This window comes from Anser cygnoides, chromosome 21, assembly GCF_040182565.1.
Source record: "Anser cygnoides isolate HZ-2024a breed goose chromosome 21, Taihu_goose_T2T_genome, whole genome shotgun sequence".
Classification (NCBI taxonomy): domain Eukaryota; kingdom Metazoa; phylum Chordata; class Aves; order Anseriformes; family Anatidae; genus Anser; species Anser cygnoides.
In genome coordinates, this window is record NC_089893.1 from 5,744,656 (window position 1) to 5,765,706 (window position 21,051).

Sequence of the window (21,051 nt, forward strand, 5' to 3'; positions counted from 1 at the left end):
AGCAGAGGCTTTATTGATTCAGGAGAAAGAAATATCTCCTGTCCTGAAACTCTCAGTCACTGCTGGAACTGGGCTCCGATCCTTGTTAACGTATTTGGCTCTTCTTTTTGGTTTGTTTTCAGTTTGGCTGTGACTTCATCTCGAATTACAAAAATACCACATGCACACTCTGAAAAAAAAAAAAAAAAACAAAGCCACCACTACTGTTCTCAATGTTTCCTGCCATGAAGAGCCAGATACTCTGCCTGCTCTGGCCTTCTTTCCAACCAGACCTTGTGGGCTTGCGTAGCACCTGTAGTTTAGCTCCATGAGGGAACGTGGGAAGCCATCACCTTGAGGCTGTCTCCGGTCTTGTCGCTGCTTAGGATCACCCTGACTTCTTGTTCGAGGAGGGCACAAGGTGACTCTGATCTTGGGTAGGCCCCAGACAGGTCACTTGTCCCCCCTCTGCCTGTTTCCCAATCCATTAAATGGGAATATCCCATTAATAACCCAGCCACTCTAAGAAAAACCAGCAGGCTTTTTCGTGAGAGCGCAACTGGGAATTAGCATATTTGCCACAAATGAATCAGCAATTAAAACTGTTTCAGGGTTCATTCATTCCTAAACGGAGAATGTGAGGTGAACGTGCATTTGCATGCACACTTTTATTCTGCACCTCATCTCTGCCAAGACAGCTGGGGGGGGCAGGGGACAGAAGGACAAATGGCAGGGTTGTGCTGGAGTGTGAGCACCTCTCACACGCTCACGTACCGGGAAAAAAAAATCATAAGCTGGTGGTTAAATAAGCCTTTGTGTAATTTTCATCTCTGATTTTCCACTATGAGTCACCACGATTTACATGTTATCTAACACCCAGAGCTGATGTTCCTTTCTGTTCTGGGTTGTGCTGGGGGGGGAGAGAGCAGCCCCTGGGGCTTACAGACCCTGCCTGCAAGAGGTGCTCCCATGCAGAAGGAGTTAATGGCTCGCCACAATAACTGTCATCAGACAATTGGGTTATAAAGAGCAGCAGTTACCAAAATACATTTTAGCCTGCAGCATGCGGGAACAATGCAGCTATTGTATTGTAACCACAGAACTTGGCACACGATAAGCTTGAAAGGGAATCATGTTTTGTTTATTACGGAAGTGATGGAATCCATTGAAAGGTTATTGTTTGACTCCTTTTGAAGCAAATCCCATCCCCTTTGTGAAGGGTGTTTGCAGGCTCGGGGTCAGAGGCAGAAGTGGGTTTTCAGTGCTGTTACCTTTGGTCCACCAGAGGTAGTCTGGAGGATACCACAATTAACCTGCATTCGGATGACCCTTCAGAAACCCCCCACCAGACCATAATTTCCATCAAGGCAATGAAAGAGCTGAAATCTTAACGAAGTTATTCAGAAGAGCAGCTCAGAATTTTCTATGTTAATCAGAAAACCCACTCCCTAAAAATAAATCCTGGTTGGAAAGCAGAATATTTTCAGCAGTTTTCAACGACAACATGTTTTGTTTGCAAACATGTAGCTCGCAGACCAAAAAAAAAAGAAAAAAAAAAAAAAAAGGAAGAGTTGATTTTCAGGCTACATAAATGTTCAGTCCTCATGGAAATGGACAAGGCGTGAGGCTGTCACTGATGTGGCTTTTACCCAGAATTTTGTGTTCTGGTCTTAAACGTCACCCATCGCTTATCTGCAGCTCCCCAGTGCATTACACCGTCAATGCCAGCTCTGATTTTGTACATCCCTTCGGCCACGAGCGATGTATGGGGCTGCCTGGGTCCCCAGCTGAGGGGCTGGCACAGGAGGCAAAAGGTTTCCAGCAATCTCAAGGAGGAGCTTTTTGTGCACCAGGCAACTGAAGGGTGACAGGCTCTGGGCAGGGTGGTGTAAAGGGGAAAAAGTGGTTCAGAGTCACCTGGCACAGGAATTCAGATGCTCTTTTTGGCTCAAGAAAGGTGCAAGGGTACGGGCAGAAGAAAACAACTGCTGTGTGCCTGCTGTTATACTGGTTTTAGGTACTCACTGCTCGCCACGGAGTGGGAAAAATAATAGTCTGCATCGGCCTTGTATCTAATTTAACCATTCCCAAGTATCACACAGATCAGGTGCCAAATTCATCAATAAAACAGAAAAAAAATCTGCAGTGGATTAGAATGCTCACCGTGAAAGTTTTCCCAACAAGTACAGACTTTCACCTTTCCTGTATGAATAATGTCTGAATTCACCCAAACCACCTTGGTTTGGGAGAAGGGAGGAGGAACACGCTGGAGGTTTTAATACAGAGAGCAAACCTTTGAATGGTGGTGGATTATCCAAAAATGCTTTTGCCAGGCTCCCTGTTAATGGATGTACAGGATGGAGGGATGCAGATAATTAGCCACATCCCCACCATAAATTACTATACGTTTCTCGTTCCTGTAGGGAACTGCCATGGAGCTTGTGGGATGGAAGAACTGGAGTTTCTGACCCTTCTGCACTCCATCTCACGACTACTCCAACAGAGCACTGCAGAATTTAGGGCTTAAGACTAATGACAGAAGATCACGAGATTGGCTTAAAGGCAGCCAGATTTAAAAAACATAACATTAACTTGAAAATAACTTTTTTCTTCATGGTCTCTAAGGTTTTAGGATACACTTTGGTTATTTTCTTAAGCTATTCTCCCCAGCCGGGAAGCTGATTGACGCTGTTTATTCTAATGAAACTCATTGATTCTGAAATAATCACTTGATATTAGGAGCTGTGCCATTAAAAAAAAAAAAGAAATAAAATTACAGGAGTGAGGAACTCCAGTATTAGGAATATGAAAGGGCTTTTAAATTTTTTCAAAGGTTATTATGCCCTCAACACTTCGCTGATTTTTTAAAGTGCATAATTTCATTTGAGTCACTTCCCCTATAAATTACATGCTTAAAAACCTGCTGATGTTGCCTCCAATATCAAGAAAAACATCTCACTTTAGACTTTTTTTTCCACCCCCTACCGTATCTCTGTTTTATCTCAATAGATAATTTCAGGCAAAGAGGGTGTTTTTTTCTTTTCCTTAGGAGCAGCACAGATGAACTCAGTTACAATTAGGTACCACATACAATTCAGAGCTGTCTTAAGTCTTCGGTCCTTCTAGTTGTTTTTCCACATACGGCTTATTTTTCTGTGTTTGTAATTAACTTTGGAGATGGAATTACTCATTTTAAGCCAGGTTTAGCAGGGAGCAGTGTCATCTCATCCTGCGAGAGTCAGACCAATTTGTGCAGAGATCCCAAAGGCATTGGGAAGCGTCTGGGGGTTTTCTTCTGTGGGCCTCAGCGGGTTTGGGAAGAAATCTGTGGGACCCTAAAGAATAGCAGAAGCAGCCAGAGACCTCACTACCTCCACTTGGGGCACAGGGTGAAACCGGTCCCCATCACCCTGCAGAAGTGAGACAAACCCAGCAGTCGATCCAGCCGCCCAAGCCCCCTCACAACTTTAATAGCCATATTTCTCCCCAGATTTCGCTCGGCATTCCTCCTCCGCAATGACGAAGCTTCTCCGTTAGAGAACAAACCACTTCTACCTCCTCCCCGCCCACCGTCCGTCGGGGTACCACAAAGCTCCCTGATTTCAGGACGTGGATGATGGGCAGCGGGAATTCACGGGATCTCACCCGACTTGCTGAGTTACCAAACAATAGAGGTTCTGTACTCATGCAAACACCCCCGAGACAAAAATAGGGAAAACTCAAAGAGAAGTATAAATGTGTTTATAGCCAGAACAGTCTCCACAAAGAATACTTTGTGCAGTTTTACTATTGTTGGTTTTTTTTTTCCCAGAAGCGTCAGCAGTCCCTTAGGCGTATAATTTATAAGAGGCTAAAATCTAAATTATGCATCAAAAATAGGGAGAGATGCAACTGGAGGGTAATAATGCACTTCAAAAATAACTTCAGATGCGTCGTTCAGAGCAGCAGCCTATAGCCAGGAAGGAGTGCCCAGTCAGCAAAGGCAGCAGAGGATTAAAAATTGCTCTTCCCTACATGAAATAACTGGTAGAGATTTGGGGTTTTAAATTTGGCAGCAGCCGGCCTATATCCTGGAATCCCGGATCTATTTGGAGGACTTATCTGAGGGGGTGATCCAGAAATACCCTAAACGAAACAGAAAACTGAGCCCTGCTCTCGGGGCAGCTGGCTTTGCAGTGCTGACGCTCCCATCGTACATGCCCGGATATCCGAGAGGACACTGCAGATCTGAACTGTCTGAAATTATTTTTCAGACTGAAAAGAAAGAAACCTTCTGTTTCAGACACGCTGCTCCAATACAGCCCAGGGCAGACGTTTGTGGAAATACAAATCCTGAAGCCATTGCTCTGAATTCTCAAGGCGCTGCGCTAGCACCAGCCCTCTTCGTCCTCCTTAAGCTGTTCCGCACACGTTAGGGCAGGTCTCTATCTTCCTGCTAACCTTCACTGAAATGTAGGGATGGGCGATCTTTTACTAATAATTTCTGTCAGGCTGCTTAGAAGGGGATTTAGGCGAGGATAAAGAAACTGTGAGTCACACATAAAAGACGCTTCCACGGTTTAAGTCAGAAGAACTTCCCCCTCAGCTCTTTTGCTAGCGTAGGTACCATACTATGACTAGCTTGTCTCTCACAGCTGATTTTTTTCTTTCTCTGTGTACTAGCTGGAAAGTGTTGTACTGTTATTTTTGTGACGGTGCTGCTGAAAGATCCCCAGATAGCGTCACACCGACATCACGCAGTACAGGGGTTTGTAGGGCTGTGGGGAACCTACAGGCTGGGTGTACAGGAGAAGGGACAGAGCGCTGCGACCAGAGGCACAGGAAAATAGAGGAGAGGAGCATCTTCATGTAACCTCAGATGTCAGTTGGTGATGCCCATGTCTGGACCAGCAGTCTCAATTTTTTTTCCAGGTGATGGGGAGAAACAGGTACTTGTGGAGCATTACTCACCTGACCTATTTGAAGTGCCCGCCCTCACCGAAGGTAAACACCCCCTACGTGTGCCTCTGCTGAGTGCAAAGGCAAGGCTAGACGCAGGTGCCTACACTGTGAATTAGGACGTTTAAGAGGAAGGGTGCCACCTTACAAGATTCATTCACTTCAATGAAACCACCCACAGAGTGAGCAATTGGTGCCGAGGCTGTGGGTTTGCTGGAGCAAAGCCCCTCAAACTTTACTTGAAGCTAAAGCTCATCCTCATGCGTCTATCTCACGAGCCTTTTAACCATCCACATTTCCTGCCACAAAGAAACAGATTCAAGTGGAAATCTATAGGAAAGATGGAGAAATCTAGGCATAAACCAACGGAGAACCACCCAGAGCCGCATGACACGCATTCTCCTTCCGTGTTGTTTCCCTGTTTCCCACCAGCTGCCAGCACTCGAAACGTAAGGCAGGTCCTGCTCCAGCCCAGCTCCTGGGGTTGCTGCCAGGGGAAGAGAGGAGCAATTCCTCTCCAGCTCCCTTCTCGCTGCACTGGAATAGTGCAAGTGTGAAACACTTACGTGGGAAGTGGCAAAGCCACGTTCACAGGTGGCCATCTTATGCTCTCTTGCTAGACTGGACAAAAATATTCTTTGGAAGTGTTAAAACCAGAACAATAGCAGTAGGGAAGGCAGTAGGTCCGAGCTCGTGCACCACCCCTTGTTCCTTTCCCCACAAAGCTGCAGGGCAGGTGACTCTGGACATGCAATTCCTTGCCTCGTGGGCTTTAGTTTCGTGTGAGGGCTGTGTTGTGAATTCAGGCCGTGGCTTTCTCACAAGCATTTATCTTCGCTGATATCAAGGCTCCAGGTGGGTGTCAGGGTCAGAGTGAGCGGGTAACAGATTTTTCCCTTCCTCTTTTCGGGGAGTTTATCGTTCTCCTGGGACGAAGTTTACTGCTCCCAGGGAAGGCAGTTACATTGCAATACTCCTAGAGTGTGGGATGGTAAAAGGGAAGCGATACGACAATAATCACTGATTAAAAAGGAAGAACGAAAAGAATAAGAGCTAGTGGCAGGACTGCTAAATGCTGATCAATGCTTTAAGACAGCCTTTGATTTTTTTTAATTAATTATACATTCCCTCATACTCTGTACTGCTGTTGATTTAATTGGACTCCTTATTTTTAGACAACTACAGCAAGAAGAAGATAGGGTACGGCTTTGAGAAGCTCAGCTCCAGCCTAATTCAGCCTCATTCAATTCCACTGGGAGCAAAATCAGGCTACTGCTGAGCTCTTCCGAAAGCCTGGTGCTCTTGCTGCAGTTTAGCACACCCAATGTTTCTCTGCCTTACAGGATGGAATAATTTCCATGCACAGGAATCCAGGCAGAGCTGGGCTCAGCACCCACAGATATCCCCAAACCTTCACATAGGAAAGAGTGAGTGTTGAGCAGCAGGAAAAGGTATCGAGGTCTGTCTCCTCCCAGCAGAATCTGCCCCGATACTCGCTTCAGCCTCACTGCATGCAGTTTATTTGCACGCTGTACAGAAGCGTGTCTGCCAACGTGCTTTGCCGAGATAAAGAACCAAGAGTTAACCTACAGGAGGGGTGAAGAGGGGGGCACTGAGAAACATCTGTTTTCAGCTGCAGCATGAAATCATCCATTGCCGCAGGTGAAAGGGACGCAAGGGACTGGAGAACACTCCTGCAAGCACACAATAATTCAGATTTCATCGAGCCTCCTTATCTGTGCTTCCCCAGGTGCTCTGTGAAATTGCGGAGAGAGGCAGAGGTTAGCAGGAGCGGGCCTGTTCGGAGAATGGGGAAGGACTGAGGCCAGGGGGTTGTTACCTCCCATGCCTGTACGCACACGAACCAGCAGCTGCCAGCACTGGGAGCACGGGATCTTGCAGACCTGTGGCTGGGAGGCCATTATCCTGAAATATTTGGTGATTTTCTCTAAGCCTCAGTTTCTCTAGTCATGGGATCCCCCCGACACGTATGTCTTGTCAAAATACACGTTCTGCTCTTTCAGCTTCCCCCAGGATAATCATTTCCACAAAGCTTTCCCAGTATATCTGCAATTGCAGCCATATAAAAGTGCTTATGTTGGTACAGTTTATCCACTTTCAGATCTGAACTCCTGTACAGTCCTTGGGTTCTGCCTACTCTGATGAATCTTCAGTGGAAAAATGTGTAGAGCATGCCTTAGCTGCCTTGGAACCTGCTGTGTCTGTGAACAACCAGCTCCAGGAATGCCAAAACTCACAGAGCTGCATTTTGTGCACCTCTGTCTGATGGCTGTCGTTTTTCTTAGGACTGCAGCGTTTCTTCGGGCTTGCTTCTGCAAGGATCCTCTGATGTCTAGTAACAAGCAAGCTCACCTTAGTCTCATCCAGCTGATGCATTCCTGAGGTTTCTTATGGCTGTCTGTTCTGTAACTATTCCGGATTTTCTCTTTTTGCCTTAACCTCAGGCTCTCCAGGCCTGGCTCCTGGCTGGTGATGCCAAGCCTGCGGCTGGCTTGGGCTGCACATGTCAGGGCAGCGGCTCCCTGACTGTGTCTGCATTCAGAAGGCAATGCTGGGTGGGCATGGAAGTTGGGCTGCAGGTTTCTGTTCTGTGAAATGCACTGGGACGAGTTTGCCTCTTGGAATAATGGGATTCAGGACTCCAAAAGGGCTCTCCCACCTCTTATGGCACACTTACACGCACCATTGACCATACACGGCTGGGTATCAGCCTCTGAAATTTACAGCAAGTCATTATTCTTAGCTAGTATCTAGTATTCTCCTTTCCTGCCTACTTTTTACAAAGCAGCTCTTCAATATTTATCAAGGAGGAAGCTTCCGTAATCACAGAAGCCTGCATAGCAAAGTAGTCTTTAAAAACCAAGGGGACTTTACAACCGGTCCTTTTCCACCCTTAGCACCTGCCACTCATTTAATTTATAGCTCTTCTTCATTCCATCTCCCGAGAGCCCACTCTGATAAGGTGGAGAGAGGGGGGCTTGCAAGCAAGGCTGTCGTTTTGCAGTGCCAGCACTGCAGGATGCTCCTCCCAGGCACTGCCTGTGATGCAGCACATTTGGTAGCGCTGCTGTTAGGGACAGCTGCTGGATAGCAGGAGCAGAAGCGGAGCAGTGCCGTGCAGCACGGCACAGATTGCCTCGTCAGCCTGATGGAAGGAAAGACCGAAATCCTACTGCCATTCCTGCTGCATTTATGAAAAAAAAAAAGTACTTCTGAGTATGCTTTCAAGATATCAGACAGGCATGCAAACTAGAGAAGTTGGGGATCAGTTGTAGAAGATTTGCATCGTGAATAATTTTAGAAATACACCCCCACATCAGTTCGTGTACTCCAGTGCGGGGGAGAGCTACGCTATGGAAATGAGATGATGCCAGGGTGTGTGTGTGTCTGCCTGTTTTACAATACCTGCCTGAAAAGATCAATCTGGATAACGAGGTCTTCAAGGCAAGCATCCAAGACTTGGCCTCCTACACAGCCCTGGCACTCGGATGAGGTGTGCCTCCACTTGGGAGATGCTTCTGGTAAAGTGCTAAGGCGAGGTGCGAGCCGTCCTTGGTGACTGGCAAAGGAAAAATGATGAGAAAAAACACTTCGTTCTCAGACAACACGTCTCATCCGAAAATCTCGATGGTCAAAACTCTTTACTAAGGGGAAGCACTGAATCTCCCAGCATTTAGGTACTTGAGCAATCCCAAAACATCAGCAGTCATATTGCCAGAGAATATGGACAGGGGAGGCAGAGGCCAGGCTGGGTTGTGTCTCTGATCCTCACGTGCACAGGTATACAGCACAAGCTTTGCTCAGAAACAGCCGTGAGGATTTTGCCTTATTTTTTCCCAGTCCATTGCTCCCAGTACCTTAGGTGTCAGAATTAAAATGATCATGGAATTAAGATGACGGTGTTGGGACTCGCTTCACCGTGATTCTCGATGTGCACCAACAGGAGCTGAGCACCCTCAAGGTCAGCACTGCGAGGCCGGCAGGTATCCAGCAGTGCTTGGCCCCCGGGAATTCCCACTCTGAGCCTCAGGTGGCTCAGAAGGGACTGAAATGATGGGGGGCAGGACGTGCTCAGCTGGTGCTTTACGGTCTGTTGCTGTGCCCTGCAGAGGTCTCTGAGCCCCGTTGTGCCAGGCACTGGAGAGTGCTGCAGCTGCAGAGAGCATTTTCAATGTCAAACCGCCACCTCGAAGCACAGAAAGGTGCAGTTACTGTGCAAACATGAGAGCTGAGCGCTGGAGTAAGCAGTGCACCACGATACCTGCTGGATTTGGGAGCCCTTAATTGAAGGCTATGAACTGGGTCAAGGAGAGCCCCACGGTGCGAGGACGGAGCGGGGCCGTGCGGATGACGTGCTGTGCTGCGGGCTGCAGCAGACCTTTGGTCAGGTCTGGTTTTTTGCTTTTTTGGGGGGGGGTGGTGGTGTTCAGTACGGTACTGCTCCAGCAAATGCACAACCAGTTGTTACCTGCTAGCATCAAATCCCCAGGGCTTCAGAGAACTGAAAAAAGTTACTTTTATCCTGGCAAACGCTAAAATCCTTAGAAATTCTGCCGGAAGAAAGAATGGACCCAGAGCCTTGATTTGCAATGACCTTCCAGCACATGCTTTGCAGGAGAGCAGCTGGCAAATGCTCGTGCCTCCCTGAAGTGTCTAAGTACATGCTCGAAGTTAAATATATGCATAATCACTCTTTGGTGGAGGGGTGATTACTAAATCTAGGTACCAAGGTCTTCCTATTTTCCTTTTGCAATTCACTTATTTATTCTATGAGAATATGATCAGGTACAGGAATAAAGACTGTACGGGGAGGACCGACAGGCCGTATAAAATCAGAAAAGTATGCAGGGAAATATTCTGAGTGTGTGATAAAGTTTTCTCATTACGTTCTCAGCTCCTTCTTTATCTCTGTTTCTCAGTTTATCACAATTCTCCATTTCCTGTTCCCTATTAGACATCAAACCTATATATTTTAATGTGGCTTTTTCTTTTACCCTTCCATAGCTAATGGTTAAACCTTTCAGATACTCCTCTGTACAAATTCCAGATAATTTATCTGGACACGGCAGGGACATTTTTAATACATAATCTGGTATAATAGTCCTGCCGGGAGTTTATAACTTCTCATTGGAACTAATTTTATAACGGCAAAATAATTATACTGGTCATTTTTATAGCTTCTGCCACCTGAAGTCGGTAAAGTGGGATAAGGCAGACGTTAACACAGCAATACCTCTTGCCGATTCAGATACCCCACCTTACTGTGGTGTGCGGGACTCTCAGAAGCATCCACATTTGCCTAAATTTGCTCCTCTGACAACAACAAATTGAATAGGCAAACCAAAACCTCCATCATGGCGCTAGGTACAGTTTCACTTGACTGCAGTTTTCCTACTCTCCCGATCTGCAAGACTACTTCAGAGAGTTCACTAAATCCAGCAGAGACTCGCTCTAGTTGAGGACTACACGTTTTGAGGACTACATGTTTTGAGACCAACTAGTTACCCAAATTGAAATTCAGACCAGAGCTTGCTAACTTTTTTTTTTTTTTCTAATGGAAACTTTGACATTAGCCTTAGCTACTGCTTTAACCGCACACTTCAAAATCTCTGAGGCCAGAGACTGAGACCTCTGTGTGATGTCTCACCCAAGGATGGAGCCTCGAGCACCGTGGTGCTCCCAGCCCCATCTGGGGGCTGTTTCAGCCCTGACTCAGTGGCAAGTGTGCCTCATTCTCTGCTCCGTTACCCCTCTTTTCCCCCATGTCCTACAGCACTTCAGGCTTCTTGCCCGGGTTTCCCACCCCAACAGTGGCCTAACTTGGACCTACCTAGGGGGCAAGAAACAGCACGCAAGGAAGACCTATTTGAAACGTTGTGAAACAGTTGTGTTATTGAAAACAACAGAGGAATTTAAAAAAATTCCTGAACAGAGCCGTCTTAGAGCAGGAGGCTATTTTGAGCGTCTCTTTTTGCCTTTAACCCAACTATCTCAGCACCCCACCCTTCTTCCTTCCACCTTCCTTAATTTCTTAGACTTCCTTCTCGTTGCTTTGCGTGAGTCTATTTTAGGTGTGGGATTCTGGTTAGCTTCTCGCTGGGCATCTACTTCTCGTTTTCTGTCCCTGGGGTTTGCCTTCTCAGCAAAGCTGCGGGTCCATTAGTGCATACAACAGGTAGGATCCCCCCGGTAGACAGACATTGCCCACGAAGAAGAGAAAATAACTGCTTGAGGAGACAGGAAGGTGTCAGAGTGAACATACCTAGGCTCTTCCAAACGCAAAGACTGCACGGGTAAGCTCGCTGAGTCCAGCTGTCAGACGTGGGTGCCTTCGCTCTTCCATCTCGGGCAGACAGATGTGCAGACTGACCTCGAAATGTCATAGTTTTAACAACTGCCTTTCCTTTTAGTAGAAAGTTATCCCATTTCACACAGTGATCGTCTTTAAGGGTTTATTACATATAGTCCCATGAAGCCTTACCGTGAAGCCCACAAAGAGATTTAATAGTGATATATTCTCTTCGGCCTACCAAGGTGGAAAAGGACTGAAACCGTGAATGGATGGGGCTATGCAGGCCCCAACCTGGTGCTCCACTGGCTTTGAACAACGACTGGGGTGCTTGTTGCTTGCACATACGTGGCTGGTACGCCACCAGTCTCTGTTTTGTCAAGTCAGCACGTTCAGAAGAGCGTTCAGGCTCCCCCTCTGAGGATGTACAGGACACACAGACCTGGACTCCGATCTAGAAATAAATTTGCACCTCAAGCTTCATCCCAAGATCCAAACCGAGTAGCTGAGAGCTTTCTTATCAGTCTTTAGCCATGCCATGCTGGTGTTGGCCTGCGTTATCCCCACCCGTCTGCTCTCTGTTGGGCTGGGAAGACTTCCCCTTAGCTCTGGGCTTTGCTCTGGCTCTGCGGAGGACGAGTCAGCTCTCCGCTGGCTGACACCCCAAGGCTCCCACCTACTCCTGGGAGCAGCACATCAAAACCTCCTGGCGTCGTGCTGAGTATTAGTCCCAGAAAGTGAAGGCTCGGTGGCCTGCAGGGCTGGAGTTCCTGGTACAGCCCAGTGTCACCGACTTCACAGAACAGCAGCTTGCTGGCAAATTGTGCAACTGCACCGCCCCCAAACTTCCTGTTTTGAAACCCCAAGAAGCTGGAAAATGTTAACACCGGCACTTTAAAGTGCTAGTTGTGGCATTTTTTTTTTCTTCTTCCTAAAGATCGACGTGATACTAAAAAAAAAAAAAATTACAGAGGAGTCGAGCGGGGCTGCATTAAGGAACTGGGGGCAGAAAAGCAAGCGCATGTCTCTGCAGGGAGCTCTGGGCAGAGCAGAGCATCCCCAACAAAACCGTGCCCTCTTCCACGACCTGCTGCGTGATATTAGGCAGCACATTCCCCCTCCACATCCCACCTCCGTGCGTTAGGGTGTTCGGGGTGCTCTCCGTCACCGCGCCCAGCTTTTTGGCAGCAGGTCCCGGTGCTCCTAGCTGAAAACTAGCTGTGCCGCTCCGGAGCGGGAGGCGAGGTGACAGATGGAGAGGCAGGTGCTCACGAAGCACGATGAGCACCATGTGCCATCCCCAGCCACCTGGCCCGTCCTCCCCTCCTGCAGATCCACGCTCTGCCCCAAAACCCGCCCGGGATGGGGAAAAGAGGCCCCAGCAATAGGAGGAGCGGGATGTAGAAAACAGACACTGCAAATCTCTGTTACAAGCCGGCTCGTCGCTGTTTAGGAAGAGCAGTTAGAAAGAAGAAAGCATCGTGTTTGTCTTGAACACTGCGAGGGAACTTATTTATTTCCAATCAGCATGACAACTGCTTCCTTTTCTGGCTATCACTGAAACTCCAGATGGTACATTTGAGCATACTTAAACCTCTAACTTGGCTCCGTACAACGACGTCGTCTTCCTGGTTAGCTAAAAGTGTATTAATAGTATTGGGATAAAAGTTCCTGCTCCCCTGTGCTGCGCAGAGTACTTGGGTAATGACATTTTGCTCATTCTGCAGCATCCTGGCTAGTATTTCAACGAGGTGTTTGAAGGGGACAAGCCTCTGCTGAATGTGTCTCAGTTGTAAACACCTTCTATTTCAATTTAGATTCATTTAGATTTGAATTTCATTTAGATTTTCATTTCATTTAGATTTGAATTTCATTTAGATTTTCATTTCATTTAGATTTGAATTTAGACTCAAATAGAAATTCTAGAATGATTTTGAATTCGACTCGATATATTTGATTATTTTTGATTCCGTATTGGATTCTTTTGTTCAGCCTCACAATTCTGCAACCCTTTAACAGCAGCAGTCTTCATTATCCCTACACCTTTTCCCAGTGCTTGCTCTGCACCAAAAAGCTGCACCTTTCTGAATCTCCCAGCTGAGGTGGGAGAAAACTTAGGGCAAGTTTTTGCACCTGGAGCTGCCGTGGGGAATAGCAGGAGGTGACGGTGTGTGACCGACGTGAACCAGCCCCTTCCCTCCAAGGTCACGCAGGGACCTGGTGGGGTGGCTGGTGACTGCACGGCCGAGCCTGTGCCTCACGTAAAAGCTGTGCTATTATTGTTTTAAAGAAAATAATATCCTGTTTCCTTTTTAAACTGTGTATCTCTTGAAAAATGTTAAATGGCTGCTACATTCCTGTCTTTATCCCGGACACTTTTTACAAGTCTGTACTTCCCTCTCCTTGTGCTTTAACAAGCTGCCTAAGCAGAGGATTAAGGGAACGACTTAGTGCACATGTGCTAAAAAATCCACCTTCAAAATCTTACACAGCCTGAAAAAACAAACAGACACAGACAGCCAGGCCCCCGCTCTCTGCACTTAAAAATAATTGTCATCGTCGTGTGGTCAGACTGCAGCTTGCCAGCTGGCCTCTCCTCTGAAAAAAGAACATTTTAAGTGATGGAAACTAGAAATACATAGCAGCGCTTTTCCCGAACTGATTTCTGGTGGGGTTTCCCATTTCTCTCTCTTTCCTACTCCCAGAGCTCAGCACTCAATAGCTGGGAGTAAGCAGGCACAGCTCAGGAAGGAGGAGGAAGGGAAGCACTGAGCCCTGTCATGCTGTCAGGCACCTTCTGTAAATATTTACGTGACCTACAGGATATAGCACAGTTTGAAATCTTGCAGTCCCCACAGCCACTGTGCAGTTGTGCAGTTCCCTGTGCTCCTCTCCAAGTTCCCATCTTCCAGACGAGAAGTGGGGATTTACGTCGCTGGGATCTGCTTGTAGCGTGCGCTCACCTGAACTGGGGATGCTGCACCGGACCGCAGGTGCCTCTGCGGATCCCAGCGTACATCAAGGGGCTCGCGCCTCGCGGAGGATGTAGCTGCAGTTAGAGTCACGCAGTTCGACGCGACGAGGACTTTATGTCCTCCGTCACGCGTGGAAAGCAACAGAAGGATAAGCTAAGGTAGTGCTTGGAGGATTGAGCTGAAGCTCGGTGAAGGGAAGAAAAAATATTCCTCCTGCCATGCGCTGATGCTAGACTGATTTCTTCCTTGCAAAAACTCCTGGGTGTTTGGTTTTTTTTTTCCTTACAAACTGCAGAAAAGGAACCTACCCGCCCCCCCAACCAGGAACTTGATCCCTAGTGATGTCTTCCTGTCCTGACCCTATTTATAGAAGTAAGGTCACCCGAATGAGAACAGAAGCGGTATCATATGATTTTTGGTGACCAACTGAATTGTGAATATTGAGGATTCGGAGGAACACATTTGAATAACCCACAGCAAAAAGCATTTGAGCAGAACACCTCACCGTGGCCGTTTGTGCTTGTGGAAAAACAAGGCAGTTCTCAAGACGAGCAGTCAGTTATGTGGAACGTGGGTATTCCTACATCAAATAGTCGACTAATCAGATGGACAGAAAGTTTGCTAGCAAAATCGTTCTTCAATAGGCAATCGTTCATTGAAAGCCCAAAACAGACACATTTCCACTGTTGTGCTGTGAGCGGTAGAAACAATTGATGAAAAAACTGCAAAAATTAAGGAATCTATAAATGTCGCTGAAGGGGCAATTTGGAAACGCGGACCAGAAAGCTGCAAACGCTACTCGGTGCAAAGAACTTGTAACTGCTTCGCTTTGCGTACTGCTGCAGAGCAGGATGTGAATTCAGGGGCTGAGTTTGACCTGTGAGCTAAGGGGGAGCCGACTGCTGGGCTCCCAACCTGGACCTGCCCGGGGAGCCCTGCCCCAGGCAGCAGCTGCAGCCCCATCCGCAAAGCTCTGTTGTCCTCTCGTCACTCCCTGCAGCCAGCCAGCACTGTATTTTCTATTCCTTTACCATAAACCAACACAGACTGAAAAAAAAAAGTCAGGGTTGCAATAGCTACATATACCTATCTGAATACTCGTTTACATAAATGCATATTTTATGCACACGCGCCCAAACGAGCCAAAATAAAACTGCTTGTTTTTTAATCCTAACAAAACTGTTCTATGTGACAACGTTTCTCTATCAGACTCCTTTTGCATAAATTACGATCCATAATTCCTCTCTTATCGTGTCAGGCAGCTTCAAACTGAACCTCCCGACGAGGAGAGCCAAGTCCTTCCATCATGTTTAATGCAGTTTCCAACAAATCTTTATTTACACAGCTAAATATTTTATGGGCCAAAGATTCAGGGCTACTTGAAATGATGAATTCATCCCTCCGAGGGGTTTCGTTGAGGGATAAGAAGTTTGTCTGGGCATGAGGCACGTAACGAAAGGGAAGATTTAGTCATTCCCTTTCTTTTACAGTCTGCCTCCTTCCTTCCATTGCTCATTCACAAATCCCTGGGTGCCTCCGTAGGCAGACAGCCCGTAGGTGGATCTGAGGTAGAGGCTGCTGCTGGCGCTTGCTGCTGCCTCCATGGGCAGCGCCGTGCAGCAGAGCAAGCCCCTTCTTACACACACAGAGGTCGGCTGCGCCCGCGGCAGGCTTTCGATCTCTGCTTATCGCAGCAAAAGGAGAGACAACGGAAAGAGGGAAAATTCAGCCCCAAGCAGCAGCCAGAAGGGCGACCTCTTCATGAATTAGGCATCGCTTCTGGAGAACAAGCAGGCTCTCCGCACCCGAGGGTTCAGACCTGCTGCGTGACTCAGCCTGGGCTTACGTGGAGGTGCGAGGAGGAGAGGAGGCTGCCTGCGGCGGTGGCAGCAGCTCCGGGTGCCCCAGGGGCCACCTCCGAGGGCTGGAAGGGCTCAGCCCCGGCCGCGCAGCCTGGCGAAACGTGGACACAGCCACGCTCACAGCCCCAGCACATCATCCGATCGCTGCCCTGGCGTCACCACCCCGAAGCCTGCACACCTTTTTAGGGATAGAATATAACATGGGTGCAGAAAGAGATGCGTCAAACAGGTCACTCCTGCCCCTTGCTCTGGCAGCTACGTGCACCTTCCTCTTTTAAATTGGACTGGAATAAGAAAGCTGAGCGATCACAGAGGCAGGATTTCTACGTGGTGCTGCTGAGACTGAAGGCTCTCTTTATGGTTAATGCATCATTCCCCATTACAGCCATTTCCTCTGAAGTAAATGGGATCTTGCCATTATGCTTTATGTTTATTGATATGTATTTCCTAGCTGAATTGACGGTCCCCTGTTGCTTTTTTTTTTTCTACCTTGAAATTGCAGGAAGCCAAAAATCCTTCAAGAGTAATGAGTTAAATTCTGTACCATGCAGAGCTGTGTGCTCCCCCAGTAAGTGGGCTGGGGTTAAAATGGGCACCAGTTACACGTTAATGTGTGTTTCGGGGCAGCAACACGAGTTCTGCTGCCGTGTCTCAGGCTAAGGGGTCAAGTGTTTAGCAGGGACACGTCCTAGCAATATTCAACGCCGTGCAACCAGTGGTTCAGCGGAGGAGGACTTTCCCTTTGACTTGACTGAAGAGAGTCACAGGGAGGCCTTTGAGGCTGAACAAATCAAAAAACTCTTTGTGGTGGCTAAAATACCTGCGGTGCTTTTGGAAGGCACTGCTATTAGGATCTTCTTTCTCCTTCTCCAAAGCCTCCGTGCACCCACCTGCCGTCGGACGTAGCATCGCCCTCGCCTTCTGTTCCAAATTGCTCTCGCGTGCTGCTGGGCATCGTTAAATGAGTGCCCCGCGCTTCATCTCGGAGGCAGCCGCAATTAAGAGCGGGAGGAATCGGGAGGCTCAGGGGGCTCGTAACGCTGCACAAAGCCTTTCCCCTCCGATCTGCATCCAGCTGCAACGTTTGCGTGACCAGAAATGGTTTCTGTGCGATGGCGGTTGGGTGGACTCCGAAAAATAGGTTGTTTTCTGCCTTTTGTCTTTTCTGGTGCATCTGTGTCACAAAACCACTTCTTTCCACTAGCTACAGTACTACAGCCAACACTTGCTACCCAGCGCGAGGAAAGCTGAGCACCTAAGCCGTAGCCGTCACCTAATTAAGTGACCTGATTTCCTCCGGAGCTGAATATTGCCTCCCAGCTCCCACTGCACTCAGCAGTCATGAAAACCAGGCCGCTTCTTGAAGTGACCAACGTAGCCGTGACCGGTCTCAGCTGCTCAGCTTTTTAAAAGTTGATTTTGGCAGCGGGGCACCCAGCGGAAGGCTCCTCTCCCAGCCCTGCCTGGTGGCTGCAGAGATCGGTATTGGGGAGGGGTTCAGGGCATGCCCTGTTCCGTGCCTAACCAGGAGCTGTCAGGCATCGACTTCATTCCCAGCGTTAAATTAAAAAAGAAATAAAATTCTCTCAGTTTCAGGTCCCGTGATAAAAATATACCTCGCCCTTTGTTTGCTTCGTGCAGCATTTCCTCCTTGCACTGAAAATTAAATTGGAAAGGGAGTTTTATTGTCCCTGTGGAGGAGAGAGGCACCTTTTCAAATCACTCGTGAGCAACGTGGGGGGAGCCCAGCCTAGTGTTTTCTGATGCCCTTTGGGGTCCTGGGAGTACAAAGGCAGCGGAGAAGGAGCTGCAGGCGACTCCAGCAGAGCCCCATTGTGCCATTTGTTCCAAGGAAACACCAAGTCATGAAGCCAACAAGTCAACGAGGGTGGGCGGCAGAACCATCTGTCCCGCTAGGTTGTGCCTGACTCCTTCGGAGCTCTGCTCCGGGGTCTGGGGAGAGCAAACGACGAGGGAGAGCCAGCTTGTCTGCCCTCGCCCTGCAGCTGGAGAAACTGCTCCCATCAAGGCCAGAGCTTCACTGGGGGGGCATTTCTAAGTCACCGCCTCGGATGCAGCGCAGACACACCGACAGCCACACTTCAGTGGCAAGATCTACGCTTAGGGGAGTCGAATTTTAGTGGTGTTTAAGAGCATAAACAACGTAGGCAAGAGGGGAGGTGAGCTGAGCAAAGGCAGCACAGCAGAAATGGATGATGAAACCACAGCAGGGAAAATCCACGGCCGGTCAGCTGAGGCAGCTGGACATCGCTGCGTTCAAGGAGCAGCCTCCCCGAAGCCTTCCCAGGCCGTGCAAAGGGAGAGCCTTTTGCGGAACCGCTTCCCAAAGCAAAGCAGCGGCTGTTTTGCAAAATGCATCCGAGCCAGTCTGGGCAAAGGTCAGCAAGACAGAACAGAGCGAGCTGTGGTGTTGGCCGTGCAAGACGCATCCTTCCAGAAGGCAGGTGCCTGGACTAGCACCCCGCTGATCTCAGATGAATGCTGGCAGATAAGGGCAGCAAAGCGCTTCAGGAGGAAGTATTTTCATAATCGCCCATTTGCAACACAGCTCTTTTTTGCAGCATTATCTTTCTGCCTTCCTCTTACTCTCAAAATGAACAAAAATGTGTATATTCAAGGGGTGGGGAAGCCAATGGCAGAGCCGAAACACAGCTGAGTCAACAACACGCGTCTCTGACCAAGCGGGTAACATTTCGTCCTCCCGCCTGGTTATCGGAGTGCTTTCAGAAGTCATCGCTGCACCCAGAAAGGGCAGCGGAAGCTCAGCACATGTCCTGCAGGGCACTGCGGGCAGGAGCAAGAAATGCCGAAGGGTCCCTGCTGCCCTAATCCTACAGCCAAGGCCCTGGGCCCTGCAGTCATGACCCTTCGCCCTCCCTTGCACCCATTTTTTACGGCCAACCCCCAGCACCTCCACGCAGCCGACAGTACGGGGTATGCAGCACACCGAGCCTGTCCCTTGGGCCAGACACATTGCCTATGGCTTAAGGATGTCAGCAAGCTTTTTGAATTATTATTAGGCTGTAACACACCATATTCAGCGAGATTAGGTTACGGCTTGAGGCTGGCCACTGGAAACTGAAACTTTTCCTATCCTCGGTCAGATTTTGTGTCGTTAACAGCTCGGAGACACAACATCCAACCCACAGAGCAAAATGGAGGCAGCTGCTTCGGCCAAATTAACAACAGGAGAATAAAACTGGCTGTTGCCTTTGTCAGCCCCAGGACTGTGTGTCTGCTCTTGCTCCTCAAGCAGAGCAGCAGCCACAGGGCTCTGCCCTCGGCAGGAGCTGCACCGGTGCCTGGCTGCCTTCCCTGCTGTCTGACGCTGGGAAATATGCCCCGATCGGTGCAGCGCGGTGGGTTTGTAGGATGTGGATCCCTCTCTGGCACTGCTGCTTCGGGGGATTCCTTCCCTGGCTTCGGGGCAGAGCTGCCCAGAGACCCCGTTGTTGCCTCCTGCGAAGGCTGTGTGATTCTCAGGCCTTCCTCCACCCACACCACTTTGCACAAGCACGTGCCGAGGGGTTACCTGTTGTGAATTAGATTAAACCAACATCCCTTTCAGGGTGACCTCCTTCCTACCGCATCTGTAGCACTTGTCTGAGAGCAACAGTGCCCTTCGTTCCTTAAGTAGAAAGCTCTGAAATCACCTACTGATGGGGAGTTTGCCTCCCGACACCCAGCCAAGGGCCCGATTCTGCCTCAAGGCCCTAAAATTTCTATCCTTTTCTGCCTCCCTCATTCATATTTTTTGCTACACATTTATGCCTCCTGGATTCTGGGTGAGTTCTTCGTTTTGGCAGTCCCTGGCGTTACAAAGCTGAGCTGAACCACAGCTGCATTTCGGTGCTGATGCAGAGCATTTGGAAAACTCTGCTGGGATAAAAAGGCGGCACCGCACTGGTTTGTTCTGCAGCTGAACAACTTGCTTAACAGAAGACTTTGGTGCTAATAGCTGGGGGAAAAGGGATATTTAGGCATCCTGGAGGGAAAAAAAAAAAAAAAACCAAAGCAGAAGTGCACATTCATGCAATAAGGACTGAAGAGCACTGGCAAATTTTGGCAGGTTATTCTAACCTGAAAAATCTCGGCTTTGTGCCCCCTGGTGGCAGCTGAATTTCTCTTGTCCTCGGTGCCACTGCAGTGCCTGCGCCTCAGAGCCAACCCTTTTCATTTCCCTGCCGAGCAAATGCCCAGCGCAGAGGCCATTAAATGCCATTAGCTAGAGGTCTGCTAGAAGGCACTTCACTGTCCAGAAAAGCACCAGGGAACATCCAGAGGTTCAGCTAAATAATTGCAGGACTAGACTGGCAACACACGATGCGCTTGGTTTGGATGCTTGGGGTATGGCTGTAATTATTTTAATCACCCTAGGCTTCACCCCAAAATTTGACTCAGCTTTCCTGTAAGTATTCACAATATGTAACCCTACTTGGAGGGAATTAAGGCAGAACTTAGCTCCTAGCTAATGTGAGATTAAAGATGTCTGTCTTGCTCGGCTCGAACAATAGATGAGCCTGTATCTGTATAAGCCAGCATCACTGAAACAGTCTTTTTTTTTTTTTGCTTTCTTTTCAGACAAAAAGCACTGGCGTCAACAGGTGGAAGAAGCGTTCAAGCAGCATGCGACTGGTTGGTATGAAGTAATAAATGTTCAAAAGAGAAAAAGAAATCAGTGAACTGAAAGGCTAAGATTTTAGCCAGCAGAATGTAAAATGTTATGGCAGAAGTTTTAACAGGGGCATTGTCTGGAAAGCAGTAGCAAAATTAGAGACCTATTATTTAAGTGCTGCAAATAAGCAACCAAGAAGCAAGCCTTGTCTGAGGGAGTTTGTGATCGCACGTAATAGCAACAGAAAGGTGAGAGAAAGGAACTGCTGCTCTCCACCCTGGTGCCTAAACACAAAACCGAGAGCCACCTTCTTGAAGATGTTGAGCAATTTCCAGTGCTTTCCCTGCCGTG

The 21,051-nt window shown here is 48.4% G+C and overlaps 1 protein-coding gene across 2 annotated transcripts in view; it reads left to right on the forward strand.

Moving 5' to 3' along the window:
- UBASH3B (ubiquitin associated and SH3 domain containing B) overlaps positions 1-21,051 on the forward strand; it is a 72,757-nt gene that overhangs the window by 24,530 nt on the left and 27,176 nt on the right. Inside the window, exon 2 of one of the 2 annotated variants that reach the window (XM_066981226.1) lies at positions 20,667-20,724. In XM_066981226.1, coding sequence (XP_066837327.1) covers positions 20,667-20,724 — 58 coding nt within the window. The remainder of the gene's footprint in view (positions 1-20,666; positions 20,725-21,051) is intronic. The other variant, XM_048063312.2, reaches the window with a different exon arrangement.